Source organism: Poecilia formosa, unplaced genomic scaffold (assembly GCF_000485575.1).
Source record: "Poecilia formosa unplaced genomic scaffold, Poecilia_formosa-5.1.2 Scaffold674, whole genome shotgun sequence".
Lineage (NCBI taxonomy): Eukaryota > Metazoa > Chordata > Actinopteri > Cyprinodontiformes > Poeciliidae > Poecilia > Poecilia formosa.
The window spans coordinates 21,308-39,670 of record NW_006800613.1 but is presented as its reverse complement, the minus strand read 5'-3'; the positions used below and the strand labels follow the sequence as shown (position 1 = coordinate 39,670).

Here is an 18,363-nt window from a genome sequence, read left to right as displayed (position 1 = left end):
ACATGTTAACAACGGATTAAACAGATTTAACTGCTGATAAAAGTGACAGAGGACACAGATGTGGGAAGTGTGGAAGCCTCTACTGTATCAAATTGACAGGAATAACAGAGAGTTGGCCATTCTAAGGTAAAAACCCAGCGCAGACAGTGTTCATGTTTTTTTTTTTTTTTCATCCATCTAGACAGCTTCCCACAATTTGGGAACCTCTGATCTAATGATACATGTGTAGCACTACTTAATGTACTAAGGGACTAGATGGCATATGATATTCAGAAGACTAAATTCATCTGCTGGAACTGTTGCCATCCAACCAGTTGGGTCTATGGTCATGACCCAAAGTTCATGACCATAGATGAGGGTGGGAACGTAGATCAACCGGTAAATCGAGAGCGCTTCGCTGTTTGACTCAGCTCTCTATTCACCACGACGGACCAACCTCCCACTCCATTCTTTCCTAATTCGTGAACAAGATCCCCAGATACTTAAACTCCTCCATTTGAGGCAGGATGACCCCCCTGACCCGGAGAAGGCACTCTACCTTTTTCCGGCTCAAGACCATGGCCTTGGATTTGGAGGCACTGATCCTCATCCCGGCCACTTCACACTCAGCCGCGAACCGCGAGAGCTGCAGATCACGACCTGATGAAGCCAACAGGACCACATCATCCGCAAAAAGCAGAGATGCGATCCTAAGGCCACCAAAACGGATCCCCTCAACACCTCGGCTGGTCAGAGATTCTGTCCATGAAAGTAATGAACAGAATCGGTGACAAAAGGCAGCCTTGGTGGAGTCCAGCTCTACGGGAAACGAGTCCGGCTTACTGCTGGCAATGTGGACCAGACTGACACCGGTGATACAGGGACCTGACAGCCCGTATCAAAGGGTCCGGTACCCCATACTCCCAGAGAACCCCCACAGGGCCCCTCTAGGGACACAGTCGAACGCCTTCTACAAGTCCACAAAACAAATGTAGACTGGTTGGGCAAACTCCCAGAACCCTCCAGGACCCTGCTGAGGGTGTAGAGCTGGTCTATTGTTCCACGACCAGAACCAGAACCACACTGCTCTTCCTGAATCCGAGGTTCGACTATCCGACGGACCCTCCTCTCCAGGACCCCTGAATAGACCTTACCAGGGAGGCTTAAGAGTGTGACCCCCCTGTAATTGGAGCACACCCTCCGGTCCCCCTTTTTGAACAGAGGGACCTCCACCCCAGTCTGCCAATCCAGGGGAACTGCCCCTGATGTCCATGCAATGTTGCATAGCCGTGTCAACCAACACAACCCTACAGCATCCAGAGCCTTAAGGAACTCCGGGCGGATCTCATCCACCTCCGGGGCCCTGCCACCAAGGAGCTCTTTAACCACTTTGGTGACCTCGTCCCCAGAGTTTAGAGAGCCCGACCCAGAGTCCCCAGGCTCAGTTTCCAGGAAGCCGAGCCTGGAGCAATTGTCAGTAATCAATAAAAATACAAAAGAATAACTGCTTTCAATACCATGTATTTTAAAGAGAAAATTAAAGTGAACACCACAAAACACAAATAGAACCCAAAAACATTAAATACAAAATATATACACAGTACTGCAGTAAATCTTCCATATAAATGTGCACAAAAGTCCTAAATTTCCCCACCTGTCAGCACCGTGTCTGACTGACACACATTTGAAAAGTCCATGGTTTGATTGTCCAGATATTTGAGGTGAAAATGTCCAAGCGCAGTTTGTTTCCAATGGAGAAGAGATGAATAATGGATTGTGTGTTTGTATGGTGAGATGGAGGGGGAAATACTACAGACCATCAGCCTCCTACCAGACCAGTAAGGAGTGAGTTTCAGGTTCTCCTGGCCCCAGCCAGTTGTCAAAAGCTCACCATCCTTTAACCCTAAAAGGGTCACCTGGCCTGTATTGAAATAAACAGGACCAGTAAAATTCCAGCCTGCTAGTTAACTAGACTTTTTCAGTTATATACAGAAATAAATGCAATTATATCCACAATCAAATCTTTAAGACAAAATAAAGTTATCAGCATTTATCTCATTATCTTAATCACATATTGAATTTAAGAAGTTAGATCATGTGACAATTGATGATCAAACAATTAGCATTGGCTACCACCACCAACATGCTAAACAAACAAAACAACATTGTGTTCACTACTCACCAATTCCATATATAGTTCAGTGCATGACAACTTGATGGCTCCAAGCTCACTGCTGTTTATTGGAAATTAAAACAAGTGATAAGAAATTTTAAGGTTTTCATGTTTTATAGAAATGTTGATTTGCAGCTTATTTTGATGTTTTGCAGTTTAAAATGGCACCACGTATCAGCCCGATGAAAGATGCAATGCATCGCGTTGTTTCAAGAACGGACAAAGTATTGAAACTTGAGGTGAAGTACATTAATGCAGTGAAAGGTAAGATGGCATATTATTTAGCAAATTCAATCAAAGATTAATGACAAAGTCAAACTGTCCAGCAGCCAAACATATCTGAACATTTTAGCAACTAATTGATAAGAAGACACTGTGCGAGGCTTTATAGGATGTGGGGTCTTTGCAAAAAGTCCAATTTACAAAGGAGAGTTTGTAGTTAAGTATCATGGAGAAAGGATCAATGAAGAAGAATCTGAGAAGAGGAGACTGTACCACCCTGCTTGTGCTGCTTTTATGTTTGCATTTAAGTGGCAAGGCAAAACCTGGTGGTGAGGGCTGAAATATTTCTGTACTTTGAAAAATTCTGATGAATGGATCGTTTTTTTACTCTTATGTTTTCGCTTTTTATCCGTTTTTGTCCTTTAAAGCATTGATGCCTCCAGAGAAGATGGGTCACTCGGTAGGCTCATAAATGATGACCACAGACAACCAAACTGCAAAATGAAAAAATTAACGTGAATGGAAAACTCCACCTTTGTTTGTTTGCCCTTAATGACATTAAAGGAGAAGAAATCACCTATGATTATGGGGGTTCAGACTGTCCATGGAGGACACAGGTACGAAGCTTAGTAAACAGTGAAGTAATGAAAAGAATGAAGAAAAAAAAATACAAGATTCATCATCAACACAGAATGAAAGATTTAAAATACTTTGCAAAATTGTATTTTAAAGACAAAATTGAAAATATAGATTTTAAAATTTTCCAACAAGTATGAACAAATTGGTTTAGATCTAATTCCACTGTCAAATAAGATTTTTTTTTTCAAACTTAGACCATTTTGTTACGTTGCTTCTCAGTGGCAGATAGGTGAATATTACCAAAGAATCAGCATTTGGACACCTATAACATTCCTGTTTCAGTTTTCAGATATTGTCGAATTGGACTTAAAGACGTTCATAACAATACTAATTGAATCAAATGTAACAGTGAGGGTCAGATGTGCCTGTACAATGTGTTGACATGGGGTATGGCTGACTGACATTTGATGGCCACAAGTCCTTAAAACTAATGCAGCAATCAGTTGAATGATCTGCATGTCAAAATGCAGGTGCGGTGCTACATCTGACTAAGACTTAATGCAGTGTTAGTTTCCAAATTTGCTAGCCAATGCTCTCCTTTGGACACTCACGGTGTCCCCACAACACACACTGACCAGTGTTACCTAGTGTGTTAGATGCTAGAACAAAGTTGGTCCCCAGAAGGACGTTTAACTGCATGTGTGTTGGGTCCCCATTACTCATGTCTGAGGTACATGTAAAACACTAAACCCAGTTGCAGTGCCTGCAAATGTAGAAGATTTTGATTATTTTTTTAATTTAGGGCTTTAGTTCACAATTTCTAGTCATGATTCTTTGGTTTCATTTGAAAAATGTATTTCATGCTTAACACTTTTGGCTTATTATTCTGTTTAACTGTCATTTGATGGTCAAGTCCTGAAGACCAGTACGTGTAGAAGTGGATCTGCTGTGCTATATTCAAGGATTTTTCAATCCATGTGAATAGTTTTTGAAGTTTGCTTATGTAGTGTCCTTTTTTAAGAACACTAATTACCCCCATAGCACATGTTAACCAGTGTCAAGAGATGGAGCAAATTGACTTTCAGGAAATGGTTAGGGTATGTCTATGGTATACAGTACCTTAAATTCATCTTACATTCTTTAACTTCTGTGAAAGTTTTCTAAAAGTGAAAGTTTTGTGAGGGGAAAAAAAATCAGCCATTCATTTTTTTTTTTTTACAATAATATCAAATTTTATAATTTGTTTTACTTTCAGTTTTTTAATTGTCATAGTTTTCATGGGTCTAGTTTCTTTGCTGAAACAAGCATGTCTATCTCTGTTCCAGAATTTCACATTGTTTTGATGAAAACAAATTAATACCTAAATTGCGCCGTACTAAAAGTGTCAGTATAAGTTTTTCTTCCTCTTTTCTTTCACCAACTATGGCAGAGAGAACAGCTATGTTTAAAAATAAAACTGCATATTCATTGTTTCTGTCCCATTTAGATGAAGAATGTGGATCTTGAAGATTTTGGCAACCTTTTTGACTCAACATCGGGTAGTGGCGAAGAATACATTCCTGATTCCGCTGAGGACAGCGATATTGGGAGCGAGGAATTAAATATTCATCCCAATGATTCCATGAAGATTTGATCAGCAAGTTTTCATCTTCAGAAACTGTTGTGGAATGTGACAATACATCTGTCAAGTTTGTCGCAGACAGTTCTGGCAATGAATCATGCTCTATAGTTGTTAGTGCATACCAAAAGAAGGGAAGAAAAAGGGTCTACGACAAAAAGCATTACTGTCTGTACAGCGGCAAACCATTTCCCAAAATGGCAAGACATCCGCAGCAAGCACACAAAGATAAAATGGACGTGGTTAAAGCACTCAGCTTTCCAACAGGTTCCAAGGAGAGAAAAACCATCTAGATTTCATCCGCAATAAAGGAAACTATGGTCACAATCCCAATGTAATAAAATCAGGAGGCGGAGTGTTGGTGCCATTCAAGCGACCAAAGGAAGAAATGAAGAGTGAAGACTTCATGCACTGTGCATATTGCCACGGTCTTTTTACAAGAAAAGTACTATGACGCCACATGTGGAGTTGTGCTCTTAGACCAGAATCAGCCCGTTTAAAACCGGGAAAAAAATTGTGTGCAGTCCATCTGTACTTATGTTGGCGGCGTACCTCCCAACATTGGCAAACAATTATGGGGAATAATCAGTGCAATGAAACCTGGTCCAATTACAGATCTTATCAAGAATAACTTTGTAATTACTGAGTTGGGGCAACATTTGCTGAACAAGGGTGGTACTTCACTCAGGAATTAATGTGTACGTGAAAAGATGAGAGAATTGGCAAGGTTAATGTACAATGCCAGGAAATACAACTTTTAAAAAAATGGAAGAACTCATAGATCCAAAAGAACTACATGGAGACTGTGAGAGCTGTCCAATTCACATGTGGATTTGATAGTGAAAGAAACGTGTTCAAGATCCCATCACTGGCTAGCAAACTTGGAAATTCTCTAGTTAAAGTTAGCAAACTCCTAAAGGCACAGGGTTTGATCTGGAACAAGGATTTTTTATTGTCATACCACCTTTGGAGTTTGTGGTACGAAATTTGTACTCTGGTCCCAGATAAAGTGATGTAGTTATGTGTCTGTTATGTGTCTCAAGCTATGAAGTGAAGCCACATTTGGTGCAACTTGAGTTCAGCAGCCTGATGGCTTAAGGGAAGAAACTGTTCCTCAGCCTGGTGGTTTTGCTCTGGATGCTCCTCAGCCTCTGGCCTGAGAGAAGCAGCTGGAACAGAACTCCACCCATCAGGACTCCACCCATCCAACACACAGGCTGTTCCAGCCTGTGTGTTGGATGGGTTGGATGGGTCGAGTCTTTCATGATGAGGAGCCCCCTCCTCCTGCATCGTGCTCTGTAGATGTCTGAGGTGGAGGGAAGGCTGCTCCCCACAGCCCTCTGTGCACCTTGACCTCCCTCTGCAGAGCCGTCCTCTCTGCACCAGTGCACCAGATGTTCCACCTCCCCTCTGGACTCATCACTGTTCATGATGCGTCCCACTACTGCTGTTGCCTGCAAACTTCACTATATGACAGCTGGGGTGTCTTGCCGAGCAGTCATACGTCAGCAGAGTGAAGAGGAGGGGGCTCAGCACTGCGGCGAGCCAGTGCTGAGGGTGATGGAGGAGGAGATGTTGTTGTGGATCCTGACAGTCTGAGGTCTGTTGGTCAGGAAGTCCAGAATCCAGTTCCCTAGTGTGGAACTCAGTCCAAGAGAGGAGAGCTTCTGCACCAGGGTCTGTGGGTTGATGGTGTTGAATGCTGAGGAGAAATCCAGGAAGAGCAGACGGATGTAGGAGTTCCTGCTCTCTAGATGGGTGAGGGCTGTGTGGGTCACTGATGAAATGGCATCAGCAGTGGAACGGTTCTTCCTGTAGGCATACTGATGGGGGTCCACAGTGGCATCGATGGAGTCCTTGATGTGGTTCATGACTAGCCTCTCGAAGTACTTCATGACTACCGATGTTAAGTCTATGGGCTGGTAGTCATTCAGGCTCGTCACTGTGGAGCACTTGGGGACAGAGAAAATAGTGGTGGTCTTTAAGCAGGTGGGCACAGATGGCAGTGACAGTGAGGTGTTGAAGATGTCCTTCAACACCTCAGACAGCTGATGTGCACAGTCCCTCAGTACTTGCCCTGGGATGTTGTCGGCGCCTGCAGCCTTTCGGGGGTTGATTTCCTGGAGGGACTTCTTCACATCTGCTGTTGTCACACAGAGAGGTGTGTCACCAGGTGGTGGAATTACTCTGGTGCTGAGGGAGGTGTTAGGATCCTGAAAGCAGGCATAGAACCTGTTGAGTGCATCTGGCAGTGAGGGGTCCCTTGGACATTATGTATCCCTGATGTTGTGGTTAGTATTGCACTTGATGCCCTTCCACATGTGCTGGGGGTTGTTGGTGGTGAAGTGACCTTGAATTTTCTGGGCGTATGGCTTTGGCCCTCACAATGCCTGCAGCCAGTTCTTTCCTTGCTTCTCGGAGTGCTGATGCCTTGCCTGTCCTGAACGCAGTGTCCCGAGCTTTCAGCAGAGCTCTCACCTCAGCATTCAGCCAGGGTTTCTGGTTTGGGTAACAGGTTACTGTCTTGGTGGTGGTGACATCATCAGCACACTTGGAGATGAAGCCAAGAACAGAGGAGGTGTATTCCTCCAGGTCCACCTTTCCCTCATGAGTAGCTGCCTCTCTGAAGACCTGCCAATCTGTGCACTGATAACAGTCCTGGAGCACAAAGGCTGCATCTCTGGGCCACACAGTGACTGTCTTTTTTGTTGGTCTGATCCGTCTCATCAGAGGATGATATGCTGGCGCCAGCAGGATGGAGATGTGGTTGGAGAGGCCAAGATGGGGACGAGGAAGAGCTCTGTACGCACCGTGAATGTTGGTGTACATACAGTCCAGAGTGTTGTCTCTGCATGTGGGAAAGGTGACGTGCTGGTAAAAACTGGGCACTGTCCGTCAGTTTCATGTGGTTAAAGTCCCCGGCACCCTTTTAAACGGCTTCCGGTTGTTTCTTAGGTTAGGTTATTTCTTTCTTTATTCCTCCCGTGGGTGGGTTTATATTGTTTGTTCCGTCTGTGTGAGGGAGCGGGCCGAATCTATATATCTATCTGTCTTGAGTTAGCTGTGTGTTTTATGTCGGTCGTTGCTTGGTTGGCTTTCGTTCGCGGCCGGCTGTATGTAATGGTTGGTGACTCCGCCGTCATTTCTTTCGTGAGGTTTTTTTTAGTCCGTCGTTGGTTCGTCCACCTTCCTTCATTTACGTACATAGTGCTTTTTTCTTGCCCTTTTTTCGCGGTCCGCTCGGAATAACTGAAGACCGTTGATCTGGAAGTCTGAGTCTGGCATGGTTCTGTTAAGCCAGGTTTCCTTTAGGCAAAGAACAGCACACGTCTTCATCTCTGCGGAAACTCTCAGCCTCAGATGTAACAAATCCACCTTGTTATCCAGTGAGCGGACATTGGCCAGAAACAGAGACAGAAAAGGTGGCTTCCTAGCCTTCAGCTGGGCCAACACGCCAGCCCGCTACCCGCTCTTCTGTTTTTGGGCACGTTTCCTTTTGACTGTTGCTCCGTGCACCCTGCTGTGCCAGTCTATTGATCTGAGGAGCTGCTGTCTCCCAAGTGCAGATGTCAGCTTCGGTGATAAATCAACAGCCGAAATGTCTCCAATGGACATCAGTTCGGCTGAGCTGTATTTCAGCTGCAAAGTTGTTGCTGAACTTTTTCCAAAAACAGTCTCAAAGATGTTAAAATAATTCTTAATCTTGGGAGCTCGAGAAGCTGCTGCACTTCTGTGCGCCGCCATAGCAACCAGAATATAACAACTCAGAACTTGTGAGAAAGGCCAGTGCGTTTCAAAATGTCCATCAAGAGAAGTGGAATGAGTTAATCTCTGCTACAGCCCTAAGAAACATCAGAAAGTCTAAGGGGAATGTACCAACTCTCATGTCCTTTACTGAAGATGTATAAAAACTGCATGCACATCTGAATCAAATCCAAGATGGATGCTGCTTTTCGCTCTCTGAAAGCCCCTGTACAGAAGCTTGGATAAGGTTGACAAAGTCATTGCTTGCCCAGATCATTCCGTTTAACTGACGTAGAGAAGGAGAAGTTGCTAGCATGCCTTTGGTGGCCTTTTTGTCAAGAGATACGTCTGACCAGCACCAAGACGTTGACTGGGCACTCACTGAAGTGGAGAAAAAAACTCTGCCAGCACTTTTCAAGGATTGTCAAAAGAGGAAAACGACAGTGGCCAGTTCCGATTCTTCTAGCTCCTAAAATGCTGTCTGCTTTAGAACTTCTAGTTAAACTGAGAGAACCCTGTGGCGTTTTAAAAGACAACTTGTATTTGTTTGCAAGACCAGAAATCATGACACATTTCCGAGGTTCAGACTGCCTCTGTGACTTTGCAAGAGCCTGTGGCACCAAATGTCCGAGGTCACTGACATCTATCAAACTCTGAAAACATGCTGCAACACTTTCAACTGTCTTGAATATGACTAATTCAGAAATGGATCAACTGGCAACCTTTCTGGGACATTACATTCGAATTCATCTCGAGTTCTACAGGCTTCCAGAGAGGATCCTACAACAGGGGTGTCAAACTCCAGTTCTCAAGGGCCACTGTTCTGCAATTTTTAGATGTGTCACAGGTACAAAACACTGGAGTCAAATGGCTTAATTGCCTCTTAATTATATAGATAAGTTCTCCAGAGTCCTGCTAATGACCTAATTATTCTATTCAGGTGTGACACAGCAGAGGCACATCTAAAAGTTGCAGGACAGTGGCCCTCCAGGACTGGAGATTGACACCTCTGCCCTACAACTTGCCAAGATCAGCAAAGTTCTGATGGCTTTAGAAAATGGAAGAATGGCAGAGTTTCATGGCAAGAACTTAAGATGAAATTCAGGTATGTCTATCTGTCCTTTGTTCTGTGTATCATTTGCAATTTTAAAAACTGTACTGAACATTTAATACAGGCTACAGATACTGTAGCTGGTCAAACTGCTTCCCAGAAGCTGCTTTCTGTCTATTCTAAACATCACCTGCCATTTGTCCAGGCTGCAGTCTCACTGCTTGAAGTTTGCACAAGAATGTTCCTCCACAAGCACAAATGTCAAGCTCACAATGAGCCAAGTTCCACATCACAAATGAAGTAGACATCTTCTCCAATGCAGTTCAGAGAGCTATGAGTTAATTATTATGAATGATTGGTTAAAATGTATTTTTAATAGGTCAGTTCAGAACTTGACCAGACTCCTAACCTCTCTACTCATCTAAGAAAATTTTTAACTGCAAAACGACAACAAAAAACTGCCCAGTTGATTCACCAAATCTGGCAAGACTGATTATTTAGTTAATCCTTCACTTTACATGTTTTTTTGTGGTTTAAACAGAAAATATAAACTCTGATAACAATGATGACAACAATGCTGTGGATGAGGAAATCTCTTCTGCTATTGATAAGAGTTTTGAAAAGTTACTATACAATATAACAGTGTTTCTCGACCTTTTTTGGGCCAGCGCCCCCCTAGCCTTTTCCAGGTTCCTCACTGTCCCCCACCAAAGAATTTGTAGGCTAATTTGCACTGACTATTATTTTATAATTAATATTACTATCAATATTGTAGATGTTTTGATTTTTATGCTTGTTTCTGTATTTATCATCAAAAATAATTTCCCAGAGAACAAAAAACCCATGGGAATAGAAATTATTTTCACAGGTGTCTATGAAAAATGCAATGAACATTCAGGTTAAAATCTGTAGGCCTTACAGCAGCCAATCAGAGTGGAAAAAATATTCTTATTCTGTGCCATTTTCTAGTTGTTAAATATTCCACAAAATGACCAGATAAAAGATGTTCAACATGCCAGTTTAAACTTTGAACTATTTGCAAAACGACTGAGCTCTGCAACATTAAAACATGGATAGAACTGTAACTACATTAATCTTAGCTCTTCTTCTCTTCAGTGTTTCTGTCAGTTTCTGGTGGTGCAGCTCTGTGCTGCCTTCAGGAGAATGGGACATCAGAGTATCATCCATAAATTTCACCCACATGGCATTTACTGTGCAAACCAGAGCTTTCAGTGGAAAAACTAAAGTTTCAGGTCCTTAATGCCATACAAATATGAGACAGAAACACTGATTATTTCTTTATATAGCCCTGTCTGTTGATTTATAGATTAATAGTTTTACTGGAGAGAAATTACAAAGAACAAATCTGGTTCTTAATCAAATCCTAATGAGTCAAATTGAAAGTGTCATGGAGTCATCAGCCTCATGACATTAACACCGACATGAAAAATAATGTGGAAGAAATAAATATATCAAATCTAATTAAAAACATAAATAAGTGATCAGTTATTTATTGTTATGATCTGCAAGATATATTTATTCTCAGTATTAGATGTGGCCTCAACAAACCCATGGCACTTCAACAATATTATTTTACCTTTTATCTGGAAATAGTGTCTGTTTATTCTTGCCATACAGTCTCTGTATTAATTATTGCTTGAAAGGTCTTGCCATACCCGTTTATTCCTCTGTATTTACTTTAGTTTCTTAGTTTATTCTTGCATTTTGTTCTTCATTAATTTCTACTTAGTTTCCTTTGATTATTATCCTCTCTTGGTTTATTGCTATGTCCACTTTAGTTTCTTTCCTGTTGCTAGATTTATTTGATCGTTTATTGACCATCATTAATCTTCACTCATCACCTGCTGCGCCACCTAATCGTCATGTGTTTCACATCGTGTTGATTTTTCACTGTTCAACGTCGGATTCTCTGTTTTTATGCCATAATTCACATCCAGTTCGTCGCTCCGTTTTATCTCCCGCTTCTCCTGTTTCAGAGTTTTACACAAAGTGTGCGTCATTTTTTTTTCTTTTTTAACCCCCTAAGTCGCAGGGAGGTCGGGAAGCGTATCGATGGGGAAAAGGCAGACTGACATAAACCTTTTAAAACAATGGAAACAATTTCGGTATTCTGATTATTGAAATGTAAAAGTGCTGTGGTAGCACTGTTGTTCTATCACACCCGTTTCATACCGGACCGCTTACAGCTCCGGCGTTAACGCTATAAAATAAACGCTCTCTATCGTGGTGTCACCATGGAGGGATTTCTTTATTTAAATGGGTTCATTTTTCACATTTTTTAATGTTACGAAATACAGTTTTAGCAAACTGCTCAAAGTCTAAACTTGTCTTGTGCATATAAGGTCCAAAGTTTACCTTTGACCAAACGCCCCCCAAAAGAATCCCAGCGCCCCCCTTTTGTAAAAATTTCCGCCAGCGCCCCCTGCCATCATCTGAATGCCCCCCGGGGGGCGATACCGCCCACGTTGAGAACCGCTACAATATAAGGTACTTTAGAGCAAGCTGTTAGTTTTCTTTCACTTTATGTATAATCTGACTTGAGCTATTTGTAACTAAATGAAAAGATCAAGGTTCTTATAGGATGTCTTAACGCTTAAGAATTAGAATATATTTCTAAAATTGATTTTTCTTTTAACAAATCTTTATTTTATTTACAACACAAGATCTGAATTGTTGTATTCACAGTTAATGTTATCATGAAAAACATGCTACTCTAATTTTTGTAGAACCATCAGAAGTGCAAACCCTTCCTCTCAAAATAGAAACAAAATGACACCACCACCATCCAGGAAACGTAAACCACCACCCTCATCCTCAACAGATGATGATCAAGAGGAGATACCATTGAAAGGCAGCACCACAAGATTTTGCTTGAAAGGTAAACCAGTACAACCCTTGTGTGCTTAGACTCAGTCCACAACTCATTGAGGGGTGTAGGGCGTCATGCGAGTATTTGGAGTGGGCCTTAGAATCAATTTCTAGTTACCCTGCTGTGTGCTCTCCCTCGCCCCTCACACCTGCAACCTCCTAGTCAACAGCCCAGTCTGTTGTTCCAGCAGTCACTCTTGGTCCTCCCTTTAAATTCCTTTACTTCCCTGTTTTATCCTGCTGCCTTGTTCGTTTCTTTTTTTGTTGTTGCTTGACTCTGGCTCCATGTGTTTCCTGTGTTTATTTGTCTTTTCATCTTTTTTTTCATTAAACACTCCAGACACACACGTTTGTGTTTGTCAGGGTTTTGACATGAATCACAAAAAAACTGTACTTTAACAAGTACAAGTCTATATAGTATACATAGTATTAGGATAATACTGGTCAGTAAAATAAAACGCTGTCACATTTGAAACATTTTCTGGAAACAATGTTGTTTCATGAGGTGAAGGTATGCTTTTGACTATTTTTATTCATTGTCCATCTATATTTTTAGAAAAATTATTTCAATAGTATTGATTAAAAAGTAATTCTAAGTTTAAAAATTGTTACTGTTAATTAATATAGTATGCCTTGTGCTGTTCAATATTTATTGTCATTGAACAGTATTTATAAATAAATATATTTATTGTTAAATGAGAAAAACAAACTGAGAAATGGTTTCTCAGTTTGCTTATCTGATCGTTTTAAAGCAAAAGACCTGCAAAGAGAGCACCGTGGACTACAGACGAAGTTCATGCCGTCGAGAAACACCTGGGTGCTTTCATAAAATCTTTCACAGTGCCAGAAAAAAAAATCACTGTAAAAAATGCTTAAAGGCAGAAACAGTGGCTTTAAAAAAATCGAACATGGCAAAATGTTAAATTTTTTAATCATAAACGCATTACAACTAACAGGAAGAAGATTCAATGTCGTTAAATAGCCATGCTTTATGGTTCGTGTATTTTCAGGCAGTTCGTTTTTCATTTTAAATGAAAAATGAGAAAACAAAAATAGATTTGTTTTTTTGTTTTTCTTTTAACAAACCAAAATCGGAAATCGGATTTGTGGCTCGGGTCCGTGTATTTTCAGGCAGTTCGTTTTTTCGTTTGAAATGGAAAATGAGAAAACTTAAATAGACTAGTTTTTTCATTTTCCATTTAGAAAACCAAATCAGAAATTGGATTTTTGGCTCCGTTATCTGATTTCCCATTTAGTGCACAAAACGGAAATGGAAAAACGGATAACAAGCTGTCAATTTTGATTTTCATTATTTCATTTTTGACAAGTGGTCTGTTATTTTGTAAGAAGTTTAAAGCTCTGATTACATACAGATTGATACAAATTACATATGAAATAATTATTTTAATGTTAAGAAATAATGGAAAGTATCAACTCAAAAGTTGTTCATTATGTTTAGACAGTTGAGACCAATAAGTTACAAGTAAATAGTCTCATTAAGGGGACAACAGTTTTCATTTCTAATTGGACAGTCATATTTCACTTATAAAAATGTGAAAAAATATTGTGTGGTGGTGAACCACAGAAGAGGATAAGGGGCCTATAACATTTTTCTAACTTCAACTGATGTGCAAAATTACTTTTTTAGATTAAAGTCAGAATGATGACCTATTTTCTTTCCCAAATCCTCTTCCGTAGGCAAACATTTATTTAGTTAAGCTTTTAATAATCTGTTTGGCACATTATTTCAAACATTTCCTACCTGAGAGAAATAGCTACATTTTTATTGTATATTTTGATTATCAACCTTTTCTGCATGCTTGTTCTTGACATACTGGATTATAATTGGTATGCTAATGCAATTCAAAAAGGAAAAACAGGCAAAATGTTATATTTGCGGTTTGAGCGTCTTTTTAAACAAGAGTAGATTAAAGGTTTGTAAAAATTGGGCGGGCTAGCCCTTTAGCCATTTACTGAATTGGAAGCTGCATTTAGAAGCTACTAGCTTTATATACAAAACAAAGTTTGCTTTGGCTTCCTGTGTCAAGGTGTCATGATCAAATTAATTGCATGCCACTATGGACGAGTTTACAAAAACAAAGAGTGCGGGGAGAGAACTTCCAGGTCAGACCGCTTTTCAAAAATGAAATCATGAAAATCGAAATTGAGCGCTCATTATCCGTTTTATTTTTGTTTTGTGCACCAAATGTGAAATCGGATAACGAGCCACAAATCCGATTTCCGAATTTGGTTTAATAAACGAAAAATGAAAAAAAGAGTCTTTTTGTTTTTTCATTTCAAACGAAAAAACAAACTGCCTGAAAATACACAGACTAGAGGTGTGCTGATCGATCGGCCATCGATCATAAAAGGCCAATTTCCGTGAAAAAGTGTATGATCACACAAACTGATCACCTGCATCTCATTTCGCAGCCTGCCTGTGCAGCTGGTCTCCTCTTTCCTTCACATTGCGCAAATGCGCAGCAATAAATCCTAAGCGATGTCATGTGGAACTATAACGCACTGAGTGAATGGGGGAGTTTGCGTGTTGCGGCGGAAAATCGAAGCACGTGGGATGAAGCATGTCAAAATACATCAACACGACGAATCTAATATGGCATAAAAACAATGCCATACTTGACGGAGTTTGGCTACATCGAGGCTCACTGCAGTAAAAGACATATGGAGCAATCACATAGCAGATAAAGCAGCACACAGCTACAAACACTCACCCGGATTAGCATGGTTAGAAAGCTAAACAAATAACCCGCAAAATTATTTAAGTCTTCGAGCTGCGATGTCAGACGCTGGTTCTGCTCTCCTGTTGAACCGCTGCTACGCTACAGGTAGTAATATCTGACAGACAGAGCGCCGCTTCTGCTCCACCTGGTAGTGACTCTCACACCGAACCTCTGTTTAAAGCTGCAGCATCTAACTTAAAATGTTTTATATAAAACTTCGCTGTCCTAACATGAGACAAATCTGAAAAAATAATCGATCTCCTCTTCCTCCTCCCTGTTCTGCATAATTACTCCGCTCAGTCAGAAACAGCCACTCAGAGCTAGCAGTAATCAGCTAGCCGCCATGCTATCAGGAAGTTTTCATTTCGTAACTCAGGATTGTTTATTGTAATGGATCCTGTATTTGCCTTTGAATGTTAAATTTTATACTTGAATTTTTTGGCAATGTTGAGAGGTTTTATTTTGACTCTNTAAAGTTGTAGCATCTAACTTAAAAAAAATTTTTTATATAAAACTTTCGCTGTCCTAACATGAGACAAATCTGAAAAAATAATCGATCTCCTCTGCCTCCTCCCTGTTCTGCATAATTACTCCGCTCAGTCAGAAACAGCCACTCAGAACTAGCAGTAACCAGCTAGCCGCCATGCTATCAGGAAGTTTTCATTAGTAACTCAGGATTGTTTATTATAATGGATCCTGTTTTTGCCTTTGAATGTTAAATTTTATACTTGAATTTTTTGGCAATGTTGAGAGGTTTTATTTTGAGTCTGCATTATGTAGCCTCTTCAGAGCCTTCATATGTTTTCAGTCTGATAAAGGTAGTATTATCAATAGCAGTACAATTTGCACAAAGCCTGTTTTGTTTTTTTCTTGGAAAAAGTTATTAAAAACAAGTTTTTGTCTAAATTAAGGTGAATTCATGGTTCCTTTTTCCACATAATGTAACCGGTAGTGCTTATGATTAAAAAAATAATAATTATGTGATCGGTAATCAGCCATGATCTGCCTCATGGGTGATCGGAATCGGCAGGAAAAAACCTGATCGGCACATCTCTTAACACAGACCCTTTATATATTTAGTTTTCCTTTTTCTATTTAAGTTCCAATGACTTGTTCAATGTGTTTTTTACATACTGCTTCAGTATTAATTTAGAAGAACTATTTGTCTTTTCATTGTTTTAAATGTTTATTGGAAAAATGTGAAATGCAGGTTCATCTGTAACACCTTTAAGATAAGGTTGTTTCTTTTTTTTCTTTTACAGCCACTGGGCATCTTTGTGCCTATAGTTAAATAAAAATGTGTTTTGCAATGATTTGTTTCTATGTAATCATTTTCTGATGTTAGTGACAAGTTATTTTCTGATGTTAGTAATAAGTTATTGATCATTCTGTTTAAATCTAATAAGGCAGATGGAATATTTCAGGAAATTGAACAAAGGTCCCCACTAGGTAAGTTAGAATGTGTAAATTATGCAAATAATATGTAAATATGGTCCCCAACTGACATGTTTTTTAGGAAGTTAATGAGTCCCCATGTAGCATGGCCCAGACGGGGTGATTACCCTACTTTTGAAATTGAGTTATTTGAAGCTGTGTATATGGCAATACAGCTATAAATAGTGTAAAATATTTTTATGAATTTTTAGAACCACTAGAAAGTGTGGTCCCCACAAGTGATGATAAAAATTGTAGTCCCTACATCCAATGGAAACCAGTCTGCATGTAGGTGTGTGTGTGCGTGTAGGTGTGTGTGTGTGTAGATACTATGATAACAAATGTCCTGAGATTCCAGCCAATCGATTCGATGAAGATGAGCATCTGTGAGGAAGATGATTTCCACAGAGAAACGTGCAGCAATATCAAGCTGTGTGTGTGAGATGCAGAGCAGCAGGTGAGGATGAGGAGGGTGAGGAAGGTGACTCACATGGTGGAGAGCGAGTGCAGGGTGGCGAAGGCCCCCGGGGCGATGCTGGAGATCCGGTTGTCGTAGAGGGAGAGGAGGCGCACCGAGCTCAGGCCGCTGAAGGTGCCGTTATCGATGCAGCTGATCTGGTTGCTGCGCAGCATGCTAAGCACACACACACACTTTACGCAGTTTATAAAACCACTTCATCAGATTTTTCTACAGATAATTTCTAACATAATCATATTTTTATAATTTATTAGAATAAAGCTTTTAAAATAATCCCTGATCAGTTTAATCTGTGATCAATGTATGAATTTCCCAGCATTCCTTGCTCTCAGATTTCCTCATCTCTCATTGGCTGACGTTTCAAATCTTCCGGAGCAGAAAAATCTTATGAATTTCACATGTGAAACCAGGAAATGCATGAAAGATGCACATGTGGTTCACAGACTTTCATATATAAACGGACACGTGTACGTATGGATCTGAAACGCAGCGCCTAAACGTCGTAAACTGCTTGTGTGGGGAAAAAAATAACTTCTCACCAGTTTGAAAGGCTAATAAATAGATTAATAAAGATAAACATAAAGGATATTTCATCAATTATTTGAACATGTTTTGGTTAGGTTCATAAATGCATGACATAGTTGCAGTTTTCTGTATAAATTACTGTTTTCATTTCAGTTAATGAAAATTATTTCTCCACATTAGTTTGTGTTAGTTTTATTTAACTATAATAACATTGTGTTGGTGATTTTGTGATGAAGAATCAATCGAGTGTTTCCCTCGGTTCTGAGACCACTGATGGTAATTATTTCACTGAAATGATTCAGAACAAACTCAGGAGATTTGATCTGACATGATGTCATCCTGAACAGGAAGCGCGCTGTCGGCCATGACGACCCGGAACATGACATCATCAGGAAGCGTAAGTGAGTTAGTTAGCATTAGCAATCTCTGGACAGGCTAACCAGGTTAGCGGGGCTATTACTGGAGCAGGAGCCTCTTAACATAATACAGAGACAGCCATGATAGCATTAGGGACTCATTAGTCTGTATATATGTACATGATAGCATTACAGAGTCCCATACACTCACTCACACACACACAAACACACACACACACACACACACGCAAACTCTGGGCCTTAATTGGACGATGTGTGGGGGTCGGGCGTGTCCCTCTGGTTTCTGGCCGTTTCTGTTCTTCCTGTGAGGACAGGAACTGCTGCAGGAACCAGTACTGTTCAAAATGGCGTCAAAATGAACAAAAATGGCTGAAACATCAAATCAAACGAAACATTTTTCAAACAGCAAGCCATTTTATTTAGGGGTGCACCGATTTATTGGTGCCAATCTCCTTAATTTTGGGAGCTTGGTGATCGGCTAATTTTTACATGTGAAGCCGATCTTATCCACCGATCTTATGTAGCTTGGCAAAGGTCTAAGAATCAACCACTG

General features: G+C 40.5%; 1 protein-coding gene and 1 long non-coding RNA gene across 2 annotated transcripts in view; one reads left to right on the top strand and one right to left on the bottom strand.

The window, feature by feature from the left end:
* The window catches only part of LOC107834582 (uncharacterized), an 8,623-nt gene extending 2,856 nt beyond the window's left edge, over positions 1-5,767 (top strand). Inside the window, exons 2-3 of the long non-coding RNA XR_001660376.1 lie at positions 2,308-3,930; positions 4,440-5,767. This is a non-coding gene — a long non-coding RNA (uncharacterized LOC107834582). The remainder of the gene's footprint in view (positions 1-2,307; positions 3,931-4,439) is intronic.
* Positions 1-18,363, bottom strand: part of LOC103130784 (slit homolog 3 protein-like) — a 68,548-nt gene that overhangs the window by 30,557 nt on the left and 19,628 nt on the right. The window contains exon 12 of the mRNA XM_007542284.2: positions 16,921-17,064. Coding sequence (XP_007542346.1) covers positions 16,921-17,064 — 144 coding nt within the window. The remainder of the gene's footprint in view (positions 1-16,920; positions 17,065-18,363) is intronic.